Source organism: Medicago sativa, chromosome 4 (genome assembly GCF_051527215.1).
Source record: "Medicago sativa cultivar Bolivia chromosome 4, Bolivia_mono, whole genome shotgun sequence".
NCBI classification, from domain to species: Eukaryota; Viridiplantae; Streptophyta; class Magnoliopsida; order Fabales; family Fabaceae; genus Medicago; species Medicago sativa.
The window spans coordinates 6795179-6814697 of record NC_140752.1 but is presented as its reverse complement, the minus strand read 5'-3'; the positions used below and the strand labels follow the sequence as shown (position 1 = coordinate 6814697).

At 35.5% G+C, this 19519-nt stretch overlaps 2 protein-coding genes and 2 pseudogenes across 3 annotated transcripts; 1 reads left to right on the top strand and 3 right to left on the bottom strand.

The window, feature by feature from the left end:
* The first annotated feature begins 660 nt into the window (after positions 1–660).
* On the top strand, positions 661–1272 carry LOC146925854 (uncharacterized). The gene has a single exon (XM_085702575.1). The coding sequence runs from the start codon at positions 661–663 to the stop codon at positions 1270–1272; it is 612 nt and encodes a 203-aa protein (XP_085558701.1).
* A 3822-nt stretch (positions 1273–5094) lies between these two features.
* Positions 5095–8162, bottom strand: LOC146925853 (uncharacterized; annotated as a pseudogene).
* A 513-nt stretch (positions 8163–8675) lies between these two features.
* Positions 8676–13459, bottom strand: LOC146925852 (F-box/LRR-repeat protein 14-like; annotated as a pseudogene). Its single transcript, XR_015006580.1, has 2 exons — positions 11675–13459; positions 8676–8935 (listed from the first exon to the last, which is right to left on the bottom strand). The product of XR_015006580.1 is annotated as an F-box/LRR-repeat protein 14-like (transcript).
* Positions 13460–14631: 1172 nt separating this feature from the next.
* Positions 14632–15369, bottom strand: LOC146925851 (uncharacterized). The gene is given in 1 exon segment (XM_085702491.1): positions 14632–15369. A coding segment is annotated over 1 exon segment (738 nt).
* Between the last annotated feature and the right edge of the window lie 4150 nt (positions 15370–19519).

Here is a 19519-nt window from a genome sequence, read left to right as displayed (position 1 = left end):
ATGAAACCTTTGATTCCTATCATCTATCAGCATTCTACTTGGACTGTGGGTGATGGCAAGTAGATCCAGTTCTGGACGGATAAATGGTTGGACGTTCCCATTGTGGATCATTGGAACCTTCTGATCTCTCTGCGTAAGGATTTGACAATGACTGTTTCTGATTATCTTCATAATGGACACTGGAATTTACCTGAGTATCTGGTAAATAAAGATAAAGAGTTGGCTGATAAGATTTGTAGTGTCACCTTGCCTTTAGAGTCGGTCCCTGACAAACTGAATTGGAATGGCTTTGTTGATGGAGAGCTGACTAGTAAGCTTGCTTTTGATTTCCTTGTTGGTGAGGGCCAATCAAGTCCTTGGCACAAACTTATCTGGAACTCTTTCATTCCTTCATCCAGGGCTTTTATTGCTTGGAGACTGCTTCATAATAAACTGCCCACTGATGAGAACTTGCGTAAAAGGGGCTGTTGTGTTGTTTCCATTTGTTGTTTCTGCTTTAATCACTCAGAATCGTCTCAGCATCTCTTCTTCGACTGCCCTGTCTCTATGCGGATCTGGAAGTGGCTTAGTACAGGTTTTGGACAGTACCTTGACACGTCCAATTGCCTCAATCTTATAATGTGTGGTGCTAGCAGGGGAAGCACTCTTGTTCAATAGGTTATGATATCCGCTATTATTCATGTTATTTGGAGTATATGGCTGGAGAGGAATAACAGATATTACAACGACAGGAAGAAGAGTGTTGAATTCTTGATACACACTATAACTTCTGAGGTTCAACTTAGCTTTAATCTTGTTCTGGTTAAAGGCTTTGCTGCTATGGCAGACTTTAAACTCACTCAGATGTTTGGCATTCCCCTGAAACCTAGAAGAGTGCAGATTATAGCTGAAGTGGCCTGGAGCCCTCCCCCCACAGGTTGGATTAAGTTCAATGTTGATGGATCCTCCTTGGGTGCGCCTGCTACGGGCTCTATAGGTATTGTGATTAGAAATGAGTATGCAACCTTTCTTGGTGCTTATGCCCAGAATATTGGTCATGCTTATGTTTCAGAGGCTGAGCTCAGTGCTTGTATGAAGGCTTTTAAAATAGCTCAGCAACTGCATATTGAGAACCTTTGGATTGAAACTGACTCTATCCACACCGTGAAGGCTTTTTCTCTTAGAGTTGGTGTTCCCTGGCGGCTCCTGACCAGGTGGAATAACTGTCTATCTTTTGCTTCTCGGATCAGGTGTAAATTCACTCACGTTCTTAGAGGGGAATTTGGTGGCTGACTCTTTGGCGAAGAACGGTCAACAGCTTGCTTTATTTTCATTTTAATGGTGGTCTTCTCCACCTCTTTTTGTGGATCCTTTTATTTCTAGAGATAGCTTAGGTCTCTCTTTTACTAGATTGTCTATGGACTAATTTGTACTATGGTTCAGGCCTCTCCTGGTTTTTAATTCATGTTTACTTGATCAAAACAAGAACATTTATAGACATGAAACATGAATTTAACACAATAAATTTTAAATACATGTATTAGTTATATGATAACCAAGATCAAATTGTTTGTGATATATTTAAATTTATGTGGAGTATGTGACTTGCATGTTTAAACCCATCTTATGAAGTTAAAATTGGTTATGACATTGTTTTATGATCATGATTTATTTTGTTACGTATGTTTCATGCATTCAATGTATGATATATCTTCGCCAGATATAAATGAAAACTTGAAGTTCAAACTAAAATGCATGTTAAATATTTGGCTAAACTGCAGTTTTGACCCCCTAACTTTGACAATGTTGCGATTTTGGCGCCCTATTAAAAAAAATTAAAAAGTGACCCTCCATGTTTAGGGAAATATACTCTTTTAACCCCCTAACATAAGGGAAATATGCTTTTTGACCCCTTATCTTTACAAATAGGTGCGATTATGGCCCCTTTTTTGGGACACGTGGCGTCTTCTCAGCAATTTTGAAACGCAAGGGGCCAAATTTTAATTTTTTTTAATAGGGGGCCAAAATCGCAACATTTTGAAACTTAGGGGGTGAAAAGTGCAGTTTAGCCTAAATATTTTAATAACAAAGGTGTAATGATATAAAAGTTTGTCTATTAGTACATAAGACATAAGACCCAAAATCACAACATAGCATCAAAATAAACAATATATAAAGATGAGTATTGTAAATCATTTACCTTATTGGGGTTCAAATGAGAATAAGGACTGGATGCAAGGTGGAGAAAGGATTGAACAAGGCTTCGATTGAGATTGAATTTGAATCTAAACCGAACAAAGCTTTGAGGTGGAAGAGGTGAACGAGTGAACCGATTGAGATTGGAAAAAGGAAAAGTGAACAGATTGAGCAAAGGTTTGTGGGGAACAATGATTCGATTTCAGATTGGGTGAGAGCAAATCTTCGATTGAGCAAAGATTTGAGTGGAACAGTAATCGATTTAAGATTGGGTGAGAGGGTTAGTGACGGTGAGAGCAAAGCTTTGAGGGGAAAGTGAGAATTAGTTTTAGGGTTTTAAAGTTATGAGAGGGATACTGAAAGTTAGAAAGCGGGTGACAAAATACTTGGGCAAAAAGTTATAAGTGAAAGGCGGTTGAAAAAAAAGGGCAAAAAACCTACGACTGTTGGGCCTACCAGTCGCAGTAACCGCAAATGTCTATTCTGTGACAGTTCAGAGATAGGGGTCGCAAAGCAAGTGTCACAAAATGCTTTTTTTCTTGTAGTGTAAAATAATAAATTATAAATCAATTTAAATATCTTTTTTCTTTATATTTTTTTTCAAGATATTTTTTTCCTGTTTTTATTTATTTATTAATTTAAATTATTAACGTGTTTCAATTTTTATTTATTTATTAATCTAATTTTTTGAATAACTTTTGTATTTCGTTGAAATAACATTAGAAATAATCCATTTGGATCCTCGGATCCATCCATATCTTTAAATAGATCATATTTACTGCCCCTAAAATATGTTTCTTCTTGTTCCTATCTGAGAAAAAAAGACATGCTTCTTTTTGGCGGATGGTCCGTAGATTTATGAGTTTAAATAAAAGACACCAACTTAAAAAGTAAAACTCAAGCGTGAAAGGCACCAACTTTGAAGTTTCTGCTCCTCGCCAAGACCCTAGCAAATTGTGTTTTCCCAAGGCTTCATTGCAATTTCCCACAGAATCCACCCGTGTTAAATTTTCAGATTTCTTGTAGTGAGTGGTATTAAAATTGGATCGCGGAAAATATCGGATCGCCAAATAGCGGATAGCAAAGCGGGCCAATAATGGAAGCCGAAAAGCGGTTAAAAAAAATTATTATATCAATAAAGTTAAGCATCCTACACACAAATAAAAGTTACATAACAGAAATTAAAAATGCAAAAATAAAAGCTACGTACCTAAACAGAAATTAATAATGACTTGATATAAAACTCAAAATTTCAGTAGTTCAAACAACTAGTAAAAGCATGATGCATGATTGGATACATGAAAGCCATAAGCAGAAATTAAAAGTGACTTAAAACTAAAGTAATAAGAGATGAGACAATGAATATAATGCAAGGCAGACACCCAAGACTTGAGATGAGACAAAGTGAAGTACGAGACAAGTTTTTGGTTACCATGAAACAACATTAGAAACAAAGTTAGATCCAACAAATTCTGATTATAACTGACTTCCAAATTCTTTGACATCCACATGAACAATATTCCCATAATCGAACATGAATCACAATTCTGCACAACAAAACCTAAGTTTGCATTTTCATCTTCAAATATCTTCCATTATTGGATTTTGAATTCCTGCCAAAAGAGTCAAAAAAATTGATTCAGTTCATAATACAAATTATGAAAAACCGCTAATAACATACAATTACAGTATGAACAAGGCAACACCAATTTATATCAGGAATATTTCCAAACATCAGCACTAGCAAAAATAAGTGCAGACAAGAATAGTAAAATGAGAGGCATCAATAATCAAAATCAACCAACAACAACAAGTGATGCTTTTGTTTGGCACACAGTAATAGGACAAATTTCAATTCAGATCATAGTTTTTGTAATGAAACACTGGATTTTGAGCAGACCATAATATGAACAAGGTTGCACCAACTTAAATCGGAAGCATTTTTAAACATCACTACAGGCAAGCAATGAATAACGAAGATAGTAGCCGAAATGAGAGACTCCAATAATCACAAGCAGAATAATCCAACAACAACAAAGTCCGAATATTAACAGCAACAACACAAAGTAGAAAAAATTAATCCAAAGTCATGCACACAAATTGATACTTTTTTCTCATATATGGCCTCCATGAATTCAAGTTTTTAAATAAAAATAACTAGCGTCCAGACGGGCACTCCCATAGTGAATAAAACTATCACGACTACATAGCGAATGAAGGTTAATTGGCCAACAAAAACCACCACCCTCCTCATGTTTTCCACAAAATCCAAAATTTAATAAAGTCAGTAGCTTTGTCTTGTGAAACAATTACAAGGACAAGAGTTCTCAAAAACCTAACACTAATATATCTGCAGGTGATGCAAAAACCAACCAGCCAGCACACCACCACTAATTTCTCGATAACAAACTCAAAACCACAACAAGCCACCCTTAAATAAAACAGACATAACACTCCCCGATGATCAAATAGAGTTAATTAAACATTCAAATTAAAGTAGAAAAGAAACAATATTTAGTCAATAACTTTCTATAATCATATCAAATAAAGAATAATTTCATACCAAGCATAAAAAGAAATAGAAAGTTTCTGGTTGGCAAGACAATTACTAATTTTCATCAAAGATGTAGGCATCATTAGAAAGATGATAATTTTAAACTGTGCTACAAAAGTATGCAAAACAAAATCAATATGCTACTAATGAGGCAAAGTGATGAAAAACAATACAATTTGAAACTGCATGTAATATCATACTCAACCGCTTACTTTACTTAGGGAAATATCATGCACAAATCGATGAGTAAATACACATTTGCAAGTTGACATTTAAAAACAGAGCAATATCTCATAGATGTAAATTTGAAAACAAAAACATCTTACATTCAAGAGTTCAAACTACAATAAAGCACTTTTAGAATACTAGCAAACAATGCATCCTTGACGTGATAGGAGTTCCATCTCTCTATCGCTGAAACAATAACCATACGGAGTTGTTAACTTTCTTAACGATGGCCTTGAAAATATCAATGAGGCAAGAACATCACCATGCACTTCAGGACAATATTTCAAATTGATCTCTCTCAGTTGTGTGCATTTTTCTAGCACATGATTCACTCCCATCTCTGTGACAATACAACCTTTTAGTGAGAGTTTCAAAAGCCCACGACAACACTTTGAGATTACAGACATTGTTTCATCATCAACATTTGTATGTGACAACTTTAACACTTCTAGTTTGGGAAGATCAAAGTTCATTCCGCGCAGATTCCTTCCTAAACAGCCGGTTAAGTTCAAATGCTTAATCTCGGAACATGTCCTTAAAACATGGAAAATACCTTCTTCAGATATGTTATAGCAATACATAAAATTAAGCAATTGCAAATTTGGGAAAACGGAAGCAATCATTTTGATGCTTTCATCCCGTAAACATAGATTAAAAGTCAAATGGAGAGACTTTAATTGAGCGCCTACAACAAAGGAATTAGAATTGTCTACACTTTGTGTGTATTTTATTCTAATGGAAGAGGCAATGGAGGAAAGCCAACAAAATCTGTCGTCACCGTAATGGTGAGTGAGGTGGAGGGAGGTGAGGTTAGGAAATCTTTGGAAGAGTTGACTGAGGCAAAGGCGGGTTGGGTGTCTGATAGTTATTGAGAATCGAAGACGGTTGGTGATGGAGAGGAACTGCTTGGAGACAGCGGAGAAAGACTTTAAGGAGCTGTTTTTGTGGTCATTGCCGTTGTTGAGGAATCTAACCACACATTCCCAACACTTCATCAGGTAAATAAAAATTTGTTGTTGCGATCACCGCAGCTGATTTTGTTTGAGAAAGCGATAATTGTTGTCGTTGTTCAGAATTGAGAGAGTTTCTTGTCATATTGAATACGCGATTTGTTTAGGGTTTACAGTTTGTGGGGTTAAGTTTAGGAAGAAAGGGTGACAACTGACAAACTATATTTTCCTTAAAAAAAAAAAAAAAAAACTGACAAACTCTATTTATATGTTGGATTATTTTAGTTCCGTAAAGTAATATTTGTTGGATTACTTTTTTTTTTTTAAGGATTATTACTATTAGTTCTGTGAAGAAAAAAAAATCATTTTCATCAATAAAGTACCGTGAAAATTGGATTATGGGCTCTAAAAACTTAAATAAATAATAATAAATCAACTACTATTTTCTACTTACGAAATTGTTTTTTTTTTTTTACAAAATACTTATGAAACTTTTTTTTTTTTTTAGAAAGCTTATGAAACTATTCCTTTGAACTGAACTTAGTTGGTAGAGATAACGCATAATATATGCAAGGTATGAGGTTTGAATCCCAAGCACCACCCGGGCACCAAAAAAAAAAAGCTTATGAAACTAATTTTTTTAAAGAGAAACTTATGAAACTTTTTGACTACCAAAAATTTAATCTTATCTCACTCTAATTATTTGACAGATCATTAAAATTAGATCATTTTGAGTATTTTGTTTCAACATTCACCCTGTTATTTCTCTCAGCCAACTAAAACAAACATACTCCCTCCTTCAAAAAAACAAACATACTCCCATCAAAACTACTGGAAAAAACTAACTGCCACAAACAACACTTCTTCCATCGAAAAACCTCTTGTCCCCCACATCTTCATTAAGGAAACCACTGCTTTTGGAATTTCAATTATTCCTTCTTTGACGGCCACTGCTTGGCTTCGAGGCTTTTAACCTCTTCCAAATGCTAAGTCCATACCTTTCGAAGACTCCCTGCCAAGGACAATGACTTTAATACCTGAAGGAATGAAAAAGTCAACATATGTTGACTGCATTAATTGAGTGTGTCGAAATTACAGGCTAACAAATTGCTCCCCAAAAATGTCATCTTTCGATTGGACGAAATAAAGGAGAAGATTGCATTTTTGAAGAACTCTAAGCATTCTTTAGAGAATGACGTCATGCTAATTATGACTCTCAAGAGTGGTCTTTTCAAGTTTCCTTTCATCGTTCGACTTCAAGATATAGTGTGCCACCACTTTACAGTTGACAAGCTAGTGGGCCTTTCCAATTACCCTAAGGTGCCAAGTGTCATTTGGTAACCTTTCATCTCCAACTCTTTCGCATTTCCCCATGTCTCATCATTATAGTCCCTCCTATCTGAAGATTTTGTTGATCGGTATCCCTCGAGATTTTCAACTTCCCCACTAACACAAGAAGCCAACTTCTCATTCAAGACACGCGGCAGTTACTAGACACGGAAAATGAAGAGTTTGTCCCATCAGTTACCTTCAACATTTATAAAAACCCCTCTTCTCGCCTTTTTCGTACACCATCTGTCATTTATGTCTTTTACACAATTTCACTCCACTCCGCTCCTTACACAATTGTGAAGGTTGCACATTTGTCGGACTTGCAATAATTGGTAAAAGATAAACACCTCAATGTTGGTGTCTCACTTAGAGCAGAAGCTATACCAGCATTGGTTATTTTATGACAGTCAAATATGATGGCCTCTTCAAGAAGCTTCAAATTTGATGTAATAATGACCAGTAAGATTAACCTTGCGGAGTTGGGACAATGATGGTGATAGCGATTCTATTCCATTCAGGAAGCTTTCAGAACTTTTAAACTTTGTGGGGTAGCTGAGGTCAAGTAAAGTTCTTCGCGTAAAGGGAGACAATCTGAGATGAGGAACATGTGACTACTATGGTGGACATCAATGTTGGAACATGTGAGAGAGGTTAAAGTTTTAATATTTTGGGAGAAATCTCGCAACCCATTTGTAGGAATGGTTTGTTTGTTGGATAGGTTGATTGTTGTGAGTTTCAATGGAAAGCAAGAGATTTGATGGAGATGGTCGTCGATGTCCCAATAGTAGTGCATCAGGTTGAGGGAGGTGACGTCGGGGAATCTATTGAAGAGGTGATGAAGAAAAAGGGCTTGTTCGATCCCATATAGTGAGTGAGAATCGGATGGCAAAAGTACATAAATGAGCTACATTGATCCTACCCATTTATTCTTGGGTCACATTTAATGAGCCCAACCCATTATATTTATCTCTCTTGATTTATTCATCTTTTTCTTATGCCACATTGATATATTAGTCCTCAACAACTAAAATAACAGATTCCATATTGTGTTCTCACAGACCCGAGTCATGTCATATTGTGTTCCAAATAAACTTCTCTTGACTATCACAGAGGAGGAAATTCAATTCAACAGACATGTTCCAAATAGATTTATATGTGATACATCCCTATAGTGTATCAAATCACATATCCTATAGGTTTTTAAGCCCTTTAATGTCTTTTCACTCTTAGCCCAATTTCTGAAATAAATGTACCCTTTGATATTGTGATGGGTAGATGTCCTATCATACTTGATTATATCTGTTGTTTATATTACAACAGACCACACTACAACATCATACACTATTGATGCCAGAAACTTTAAAACTACGCTAAATCATAATAAGATTTGAATTGAATTGTTAGTCTTAGCAACCGAAAACACTGAAAAATAGGTATTACCAAAGTATAACTTTATTTATAAAAAACATGAAGAAAAAAAAATACAACTGTAGATCAGGGTAGGCATAAGCATAACAAAAATGGACTTAGTTTAAAAATAAATGGATGGCCAATGTAAAACCGAAATGTAAATCCAAATCAATCATTGCTTGACTAATTTGAAGAAAGCCGCCCTTCAGCCCAGTCATTTCTCGTCCTGGTAACCTTTTCTAATCATTTCAAGTGTTAATATGCTTTCCAAATTTCAAGTTATGCACTGCAGGATCAAAAGTAACCATATCATAATCACAAATTAATTTCAAATTAAAAATTGTGAATAGCCAACTTATCCACAGATGATCACATAATTAGATTGTTGAGGAAACTAAATACATCATTTCACATCACAAATAGAGTCCCAACTCCCAACTAATTAGAATTGCAGTCCCGTATTTTTTTAATAATCTAATTGGAGTCCCAACTAACATAACATCATGCTCTTCAAAAAACCAACATATTTTGCAAATTTATTAGGCTATGCACAACAGAATTGAAACTACCTTAAAAGTAAGGTGCAAAACAATATATATTTCATATGGCAAAGTAAGGTGCAAAACAAAAGGAAACTTACATTAACATCTAACACTATGTTTAAAAAAAAAAAAAAAAGGAGTGCAGGAAAACAGGCAATGAAGAGTTTAAAATATGACACTCGTTACATTAAGGAATAGTGAATGGTACTTTCTATGTTACTTCCCTTCCTTAATTTTGCATGTGCTTTATTTACTCTGAAGAACATAAAAATATTATTTTTTACTATGAAACGTAAAAGGTTTTCCTGAAGTTGTATGATTTTCCAGTTATCGTGATTTATGAGTGGCTGTGTAGAAAAATAAAGTATTATTGAGTGGTGTTGAGAGGAAAATTGAAATTCATGGTGTGTTTCTCCTTTTTATATTTGTTACTTCTATATTGCTAAAGTACATAATGAGGTTTTAAAAAAATTATTTATACAAATTATAGTTTTTATTCACTCAATACACCCATCCCAATTTCTCTCTCAGCATGCTGGCAAGAATCGATTGAAACAGAACACTTAGTTGGAACTTTGTCACTATAGTTTCAGATGCTGAAGTCGATACTAAACTGTATGAACTATAAATCTGTTGTGGTTGCTATTGATCATATCATTCACTATGAAAGGAGCTTATGTCAGAGCTGTAGAGAACAAATATTGTCTTTGATGAAACTAGTTGACAGAATATATAATTCATGAAATATTCTATCATTGATGCAGATTTTTTACTCAGATGTAGAGAATTTGCGTAAAGATCAAAATGAAAAAATGTCAAAGGATTACTACAGGTGGCCAGAATTCATAATAATCATTAGTTCTACATTTTATTTAAGGGTTGGATCCAATCAACATTGATGTCAAGCATTGATTTATGTTTTTATTTGCGTACTGGTAACGAACAAAATTCATTGCTTCATATCTTGATTAGACTCATGGAAATTCAAAAACATGTTAATACACTTTAAACACTCATGTGCATTCAGCACTACAAAAGGAAGCTAATACATTTTATCATTTGTGAATTCAATACAACTCAAATCAAAGCATAAAAGAAACAATAGTTAGTCAATAACTTTATGGAATCAATGTTAAACAAAGAGTTTCATTGCAAGCACAAAAACAAATAGAACATTTCTTGTTGGCATGCTAAGAAATTAACATAACATGACTTATTTTCATCATACATGAAAGCACGAACAGAAACCTGTCAACTTTCCAAGGAATTGTATTCGCAATGAACAATAAATGGCAAACCATAAGGCGTACATTGGCAAACCATCAATTTTATTTTGCACCCAGTTGTTGCTTATAAGATTAACCAGACACTTCTAATCTAGGTAATCAAAACCAGATATGGACATGCGTCTAATCCAAAAGACCTTAAAAACTAACCTACCATAAAACCGGTAAGAAAGCCAGGAAACCGAGCAAAGCGGTGGAAAGATACGATTGAGCTGGTTCCAGCAGCTAGACCACAATTTTTTTTTCTTTCTTAAATGAAAAGGTTATGAGATCTCAGTTTTAAATTCATTTTTTTTTTAGAAAGATAACATGAAAAAGCTGTTGTTTTGGGATGACCGTGATCTGTCTTTTGAACTTGAACCGGTGAGCACACGAGTTCAATGGTTGATTTGGTTTTTACTACCTTACTTCTAGTCTTGCATACGTAATAAGATCCATACACCAAAGTAATATTGTGAGAAAGGGACATCAGAAAAAATATCTCGTAACTGTTCATAAGTTTTATCCAAAAACAAATAAGATAAATTTGGTTTTGGAAAGTTAATACTTGACCTTTGGTAAACTCTAAAATCCAACAACAGAGAATAGTGTGCTATGGATCCAACAACAGAGAATAGATCCAACAACAGAGAATAGTGTGCTATGGAAAGTGAAACAATCAATTCCTAATGATATAGTTCATTGGAAATCAATAGCAAACTCTAAAATCCAACAACAGAGAATAGTGTGCTATGGATCCAACAACAGAGAATAGATCCAACAACAGAGAATAGTGTGCTATGGAAAGTGAAACAATCAATTCCTAATGATATAGTTCATTGGAAATCAATTATTGGAAATCAATTCCTAATGATATAGTTCATTGGAAAGCAAACTCTTAGAAGTCGTGGTTGGGCCTAACACAACCCCACAAAACCGTCTTGTGAGGTGAGGATTGCCCCCACTTATAAGTACATTGTCATGCCATCTTCTATCCGATGTGGGACTCTTAACACAAACAAAAATAATGCATTTCAAAACGGTGTAAAACAATTAACAGGTTGCATTAAAATGTATATAAAAAAACTTACCGTACACAATTACTAGGCAATTATGATGCACAAAGTTATAAGCAAATATAAGACATCTAAGCTGACATCTTCAGCAACAAAAAAAAAGTGTAGAAGTAACTACTAAAAATATGAAAATTTTACTTACTTTTCATAATTCAAACTTTAGCAGATCACTTCTAACATACTAGCAAACAAGGCATCCATGACGCAAGAAAAATTTCCGCTTGCGGTCACTACAACGAAAACAAGGCGGAGCCATTATTTTTCTAAGTGACGACCTTGTAAATACCATTGAGTTAACAACTTCAGCAACCACTTTACAACAACCCTGCAAATTTATCTCTCTCAGTTGTGTGCAGTTTTCTACAACTTGCATCACTCCCTTCTCTGTCACATTATCGCAATGTCCCAAGTCAAGATGCAGTAACCCAAAGCAACTTGTTGAGATCATGTAGAGTGATTTGTCACAAATTCTAGTATGTGACAAGTTCAACACCACCAGCGTGGAAACTTTAACGCTCATTATAAGTTGCTCCAGTCTTGAACAGTGGGCTAAGTTCAAATGTTTAATCTTACTACTTTTCCTTAAAACTTGACCAATACATTCTTTAGATATTCCATTGCAAGAGCTCAAATCTAATAGTTGTAAATTGGGGAAAACAGAAGCAAACATATTGATCTCTTCATCCCTGAGCAATGGGTTGTTAGCTAAACGGAGAGACTTCAATTGAGGGTATACATCAAAATCCATCAAGGTATATGAATTCTCTATGCTCCTTTTCCCAATAGCTGTGTATTCCATTTTGACGTCACTTAGTTCAGCACAGTTCTTAAGGAGTGCAAACAAGGCTAAATGTGTGAGGCTATCACATTAACTAATGTTTATAGACAACAAATCACCAAGAAATGAAGACAATTCAATGACATGCCAATCATTCATAAACTTGGCATTTTGAAGATCCAAATATTGAATAAATTGACACTTTGACAATAAGTTAAAGATTCCAACATAAGTATAGCCAAAGCATCCCTGGAGGAAGAGTTTCCTAATAGGAAGAGCTTTCTCTGCAACAGATGAAAGCAATTCATCTGGGATAAACGAATATGATAAATCCAGACAAGTTAAGCCCATCATATTCACCAAAGACTCAATAAAGATGTTGAGATTTCCAAACGTCATTCTAGTTATGGAGATAGACCTCAAACCGGGTCTCTCACGAATAGCAGAAGCAATGTCATTGTCGGTTAAATATTAAGTGTTCAACATCACAATCTCTTGAAGAAACTCGCAATTTTTACACAAGTGCAAAAGCACCGAGCCATTTGCATAATGATGACCAGAGAGATTAACCTTGCGGAGCTTAGGAAGCTCCAAAAGCATAGTGTTTGCTGTAAAATTGCCATCATTTTTAGGGTTACTAAGGTCAAGTTCTTCAAGGAAAGGGAAACAATTCGATATCATAACCATGTCGTTTTTATGAAGAAAATCAATATTGGAAAATGTGAGAGATGTCACAGATGTAATATATTTCGACAAAACTCGTAACCCCTCTTCGGGAATGGTGGATTGGTTGGAGAATATGAGGGATTTGAGTTTCAATGAGCAAGTGGACATTTGGCAGAGAAGAGAGTAGAGGTCACCGGAGAAGTGCGTGAAATGGAGAGAGGTGAGGTTTGGGAACCTGTCAAATAGGCGAGGGAGGAATGGGAGGGTTGCATCAGAGATTGTGAGAGAAAATCGAAGACGGTTAGTGATTGAGAGGAACTGTTTTGAGACAGCAGAGAGAGGTTCAAGATAGCGGTCGTTGTCGTGGATGAGAAATTTGAATATCAATTCCCAACACTCGTCTGGAAATTGTAAGTTTGCGATTGTTTCTGTGGTAGAAACCATTTGTTGTGAAGATTTGATTGAGTTTCTCTTCCGCTTCATTGTTGTTCGATCGGTGCAATCGGAGAAGAACTGTGTTTGAAAGGCTTTAGGTTAGGTTTTGTGTGATGCAGTGTAATCAAAACTGTGGCATGTGTGTATCTTTTGTATGACATTATGACAGCCGTCTTTTTTTTTTTTTTTTACATTTATCCCATCCATTTAAACTATCGGAGCAATATGCTATTATCAATGATATGAGTTACGCTTATGTTCAAATATATCAATTTGGGCCCAAGATCACTTGGATGAGAGTGTAACGAATCTCTTCCAGTTTAACTAGAGATCATGAGTTTGAATTCAGTTTTGAGCATACAACAATGTTAAATCTATTGACGGAGAGCTTTGTCATCCTTTGCGGTTCTACTTGCCTTGTGGAATTAATTTTGCAGTTTCGTGCAGAGGAATGCTCCTTTTGTCAGTGTTGGAGTTTTTTTTAGTTATTATTGATTGAGCAGTCTTATTTTGTTGAATTTTCTAATACTGCCTTCCTTCCAGTTAGCCTAATATGTACTATTGCATATTGTTGTACTTCATGCCTATAGGATGGCCACATGCATCTCTTAAGTTATCAATGATTTGTTTATTTCCCTATTATAAGTTGATGAAACTTGGTTCATCGTACTATTTCGAAAATCTTATCGATGGTCTCTGTTCTGCCATTTTCAGCTAACTACTAGGCCACATGTTTTGTAAGTTGTTTTCCTAAGTCCTCAAACTACCATTCAAAAAGGTAAAGATAGATAAATTGGGAAATATTCTACTTAGTTGACTGTGGTAAGAAACTCAATAGGCCTATAATGAGAATGAGTATGCTTTTGAGTCTTCTAGTTAATTTATATGATAGTTCCTCTCATACTTTGCTTTTCTCTTTAGTAACATTAAACTCTTAGAAGATTATTTATACGGGCAAGCTTATACGTTTATTCACACCGGAGGCAATATTTTCGTTAAAATGAGTTGTCAAATATTAAACATATACGCTTCTCTTACGAAATATTTGAAATTTCAAACCGTGATTTGTCACGTTGTAAGGACTACTCTCTAAGGTTAGTTCTAAACTCAATTTGTATATGTTGTACAGTTCTGATATTTGATTTTTATGCGAAATATCTTGCCCTCAGAGATAGATGTTTATGATAAAATTTGTATAATGTTTGTTATAAAGCATGTGATTAGGTATTACGAAATATCTTACACATGCTTGCAATCTTAATGTAAACAAAAGATACTAATGTTATTCCGCGTAGTTTTATTTTAAAACAGTAGGCTAAGTTCAAATGCCTAAGTTTACAACATCTCCTTATAACCTGGAGAATACCTTCTTTAGATACATAGTCGCAATAACTTAAATCAAGCAGCTGCAAAGTGGGGAAACGGTTGGCGATAAGGCACATGTCCCTGCTATGGAGAGAATCAATGTTGGAACAAGTAAGAGAGGTCAAAGTTGTAATGTTTTGACAGAAAGCTCGCAATCCATTAGCGGGAAATGTGGATTTATTGGAGAGAGCAAAAGATGTGAGGTTCAAAGGGAAACGAGAGATTTGGTAGAGAAGCTTGTTGAGATCACCATGGTACCACGAGAAATCAAGGAATGTGAGGTTGGTGAACCTTTGGAAGAGACGGCGGAGGAAAGGGCGTGTTCCATTATAGATAGTAAGAGAGAGGTTGAGACTGTTGGTAAGGGAGAGGAAATGTTTTGAGACGACAGATAGAGAATTCAAGCAGCAACGGTTTTTGGGTTTAGATTTGTCGTTGATGAGGAATTTGAAGACAGATTCTTAGCAGTCATCAGGTAAGTAAAATTATGCTGCAGCAGCAGCAGCAAGTGTTTTGCTTCTTGTTGTTATTATGGAAGAAAACGATTGTTGTTGGGAAGAAGAATTGAGAGAGATTGTTCTCTTCCTCTTCATTGAGGCAATGATCCACGTTGCGCTTAATTCTTTTATTTTTTTTAGATCAATTGCACTAAGTTTTGTAATAGTATATGTATATCTATTTTATACTGCACTAGCTAAAAGACGGGCACGTAACTTCCCGTCATTCCGCTCTTTTTATTGCACTAACGTTTGAAAATTATGAACAATGTTTTTGTATGAAATTTTGATTTTGATTAAAACTAAAAATGTAAATGTGTGTTGCCTTCAAGTTATAACAAACCAAACTAACCATGATTATCTATTTCAATGACACCAACAATAAAACAAAAAATATATATAATCTAAATTATTTTTTTTAATGACACCAATAACAATCTTTATTATAGAAAAAATTGTTTAAGGGCATAATTGGGATAATGAAAAAGTAAGTGTAAATATAAGAAATCCCAACCACCTTCTCTACCTCATATTAAACTTCTTTTGGTCAAATAATGCCGCCAAATCTTTAAACTTCAAACTTAAATCCATACAAATATAATGCCGCCAAATCTTCAACACAAACACAACTGTCGCCAATTTCAAATCATGAGTCGGATAATTCTTTTCATGCACTTTCAGCTGCTTCGACGGATAAGCCACAACCTAACGATCCTGCATAAGCACACCGCTCAAACTCATATTAGAAGCATCACAATACACAACAAAATATTCCTTCAGATTCGGCAAAATCAACACTAGCGATGACGTCAACCTCTTCTTCAACTCTTGGAAACTCTCTTCACACTAAGCATCCCAAACAAACATATGTCCTTTCTGAGTCAATTGCGTCAACGGTAAAGCCAACATAGAAAATCTCTCAATGAACCTCCGATAAACCCGCCAAACCAAGAAAACTTCTAATCTCAAAAACAGACTTCGAAGTCTCCCATTGCAACACCATGTCAACGTTCGATGGATCCACCGCTATACCACCTATTAAAATCACATGACCAAGGAAACTCATTTCACACAGCCAAAACTCACCCATCGACAACTTAGCATACAACTTCTTCTCCTTCAAAGTTTGCAACACAACCTTCACATGCTCCGCATGTTCCTCCTCTGACTTCGAATACACCAAGATATCGTCTATAAACACCACCACAAACTGATCCAAATAAGGATGGAAGATTCTATTCATATATTCCATGAAAACACCCGGCGCATTAGTCACACCAAATGGAATCGCAGAACATTCATAGTGCCCATACCTCGTTCGAAATGCAGTCTTAGATATATCCTCCACCTTAACTCTTATATGGTGATATCTGGATCTTAATTCAATCTTACTAAACACTTTTACACCAACCAACTGATCCATTAAATCATCAAGCCTCGGGAGAGGATACCGATTCTTAATCGTCACCTTATTCAACTGTGATAATCCACACACAACCTCATAGTATTGTCCTTCTTCTTAACCAATGACACTAGAGCTAGCCACGGCGAAACACTCGGCCTGATAAAATGTTTCTCCAACAACTCTTCCAACTTCTTCTTCAGCTCGCCCAATTCCGACGCGGACATCCGATACGGCGCTATCGAAATAGGACTTTTTCCTGGTACCAAATCAATGGCAAACTCCACTTCTCTCTCAGGCGGTAAGTCGATAATGTCATCTGGGAAAACACCTGGGAACTATCGCACTACCGGCAAATCGCCAACTCCTTTCTCAACATTTTCCTTCATCAAAGCAAACATCATAAACACACACGCCTCACCGTTCAAAGACTTCATCACTTGCTCCGCGGTCAAGAACTTCTCTCTTACCTGATCCACCTTCGTAGAGAATATCACGCTTTTGGTTAAACAATTAAAGTTAACTCCAAAAGACAACATTCAATCCATAACAAAAATCACATCCATGTGAGACAAATGCAAACAAACCAAATGCAGTTCAAAATCCATATTTCCAAAATTAACAGGACATTTAACATCACTAAGGAAGTAGTCACTGAGCTATTGATTGGGGTATCGATGACCATCGCTCTCAACATCAGAGTCATAACAAGATTCAAACATTCAGCATAATCAAGCGAGATAAAAGAATGCGTAGCACCCTTCTTGCAATCACTAGCATAGTGACCCAAACCCCTACACTAGTAGCACCTCACCTCTTCCCCACTTGGCTTCGAGCCACCACCAAAATCCATCTTCTTCCCCTTATCCTTGCCATAAGGCTTCCCATGATCATGACCTTTTCCTTTCCTCTCATTCACCACCTTGTAGTAACTTTCCTTAGCCTTCCCCGCCTCATCAAAGATACGACACATGTTAACCAATGTATATAAATCCCGAATCTCAAGAATTCTCACATACCGGTAGATCTCTGGGCGTAGACTGATGACAGGTCATCTTACGTTATTCTTAGCATGTTTTTTAGTCATTTTCAGTAGGTTTTAGCAGCAAAAAGGAGGAGTATTAGTACTATTGCCTATGATTTTGAGATTTTTGTAATGTTTTCTATATTTGAGTCTGTAATTCTAATTTTCCCGAAACATAGCAATTTTAAGGGGTTTTTGACGTAATTCACGAAGAAATCATGCAAATCGGAAAATCAAGAACATCAGAAGAATTGAGAAGACTTTGGGAAGACCAATAATGAAGAATCAAGAGGCCTCAAGAGACTTTACAGTGGAATTATGTCCCTAAGTTCTGAGGCAAGTTATTTGAAAACGAAGACCTAAAATCGACGAAAATCGGAGACACTGGGCCAAGGAAGCAACACCATGCGCCTTAGGCATTGCTTGTGTGCCTTGAGCATTTGAAAATGCCAGAGGCGCATGCGTAATCGTAGGCTTTTTTAGGGTTTAACCCACGTTTTTAGCCCAAACATAGTTAAAAACTCTCACTATAAATATCAGTCTTCTTCATTTAGAATTTCTCGTTCAGAACTGTGAAAGTTCAAGAGGAAGGCAGCTTTGGAGCTTCAGGAGAGTTTCTATCTTCTCCTTCATTTTCTAGGGTATGTTTTTATATTTAGTAATTTGTTTTTTGTTATCATGTGTAACTAACTCTTTTTAGGTTAGAGTTCTAAGATACCTCTATTTATTTTTGTTGGATATTTATTTAATTTAATGTTGATATACATTATTTATCTTTTATTCATTACTTAGTTTTATTTAGATATTTCAAAGAAGCGTAACCCTAGATTATGTACTTAGGTTGTGACAGGGCTTAATATTGTTATTACTATCTTGCTGCTTATATCTTGATATTTATAGCATTATATATTCCAAATTGCCCTTTCTTCAACTACTCTTACCCTAATTTTCCACACTTGATCACCAAGTTACTCCCTCTATAAATACCCCATGAGCTCAAATGAAGACGAGGCCGAAATTGAGAGAGAAAAAAATTCACCATTATTATCCTTAAATAACCATAAACCTTCATTTTTCTTCAATCCAAAGCTTCCAAACACTCTCAAAAGATCAAAAATACTCAAAAACACAAGAAAAACCACCAAGAACCTTGAATCCTTAACTCACCATTGCTAAGAAAAAGTTGGAATTGGTTAGACCAATTCGGGGCTCAAACAAGGTGGGTTTCGATATATGTATGTTACTCGAAGTGCTATGAAACTTTTCCATTGTTTAGATTTGCTTAACTAGACCATCGACCCGTGCTCCGCACGGGTCCTACCGGCTAAAATGGTCACAAATAAGTTATATTGTAATACAAAAAAATAGTTCGAAAACCGACATTAATTATCGTACATTATGACAGACTTCTCTATGCACGATATTTTAAGTCATAGTAAATTCGTCATTTTCATCAGCGATAAATATCTTCACCTCATCTCTTGAAGTAACTCTTCAAATGGCAACATATATCTGACCATGTGAAAACACAGACGTCGGAAATTTTTTCTAATATTTTTAAGAGATTGTCATCGACTCTTGTTAACAGTCATTGCGAATGAAACTGGTAACATAAATTGTAAGAGATAAACTCTGTATAAATTGTAAGAGAAATAATCATTGATTTGGTCAACAATTGACTTTTTTAGAGCTAATATAGATCTATTTTGGAAATAAGCTATATCAGGCATGTTTTCTAATAGATTTGGGTAAGTGTTTTCAACAATAGATGCAAGAGGATCACTGTTACTTGAGATAAATTAAACATTTGGAATATCAAG

Coding starts and splice junctions, on each gene's coding strand:
- LOC146925854 (XM_085702575.1), top strand. CDS start 661: ATGATATCCGCTATTATTCATGTTATTTGGAGTATATGGCTGGAGAGG.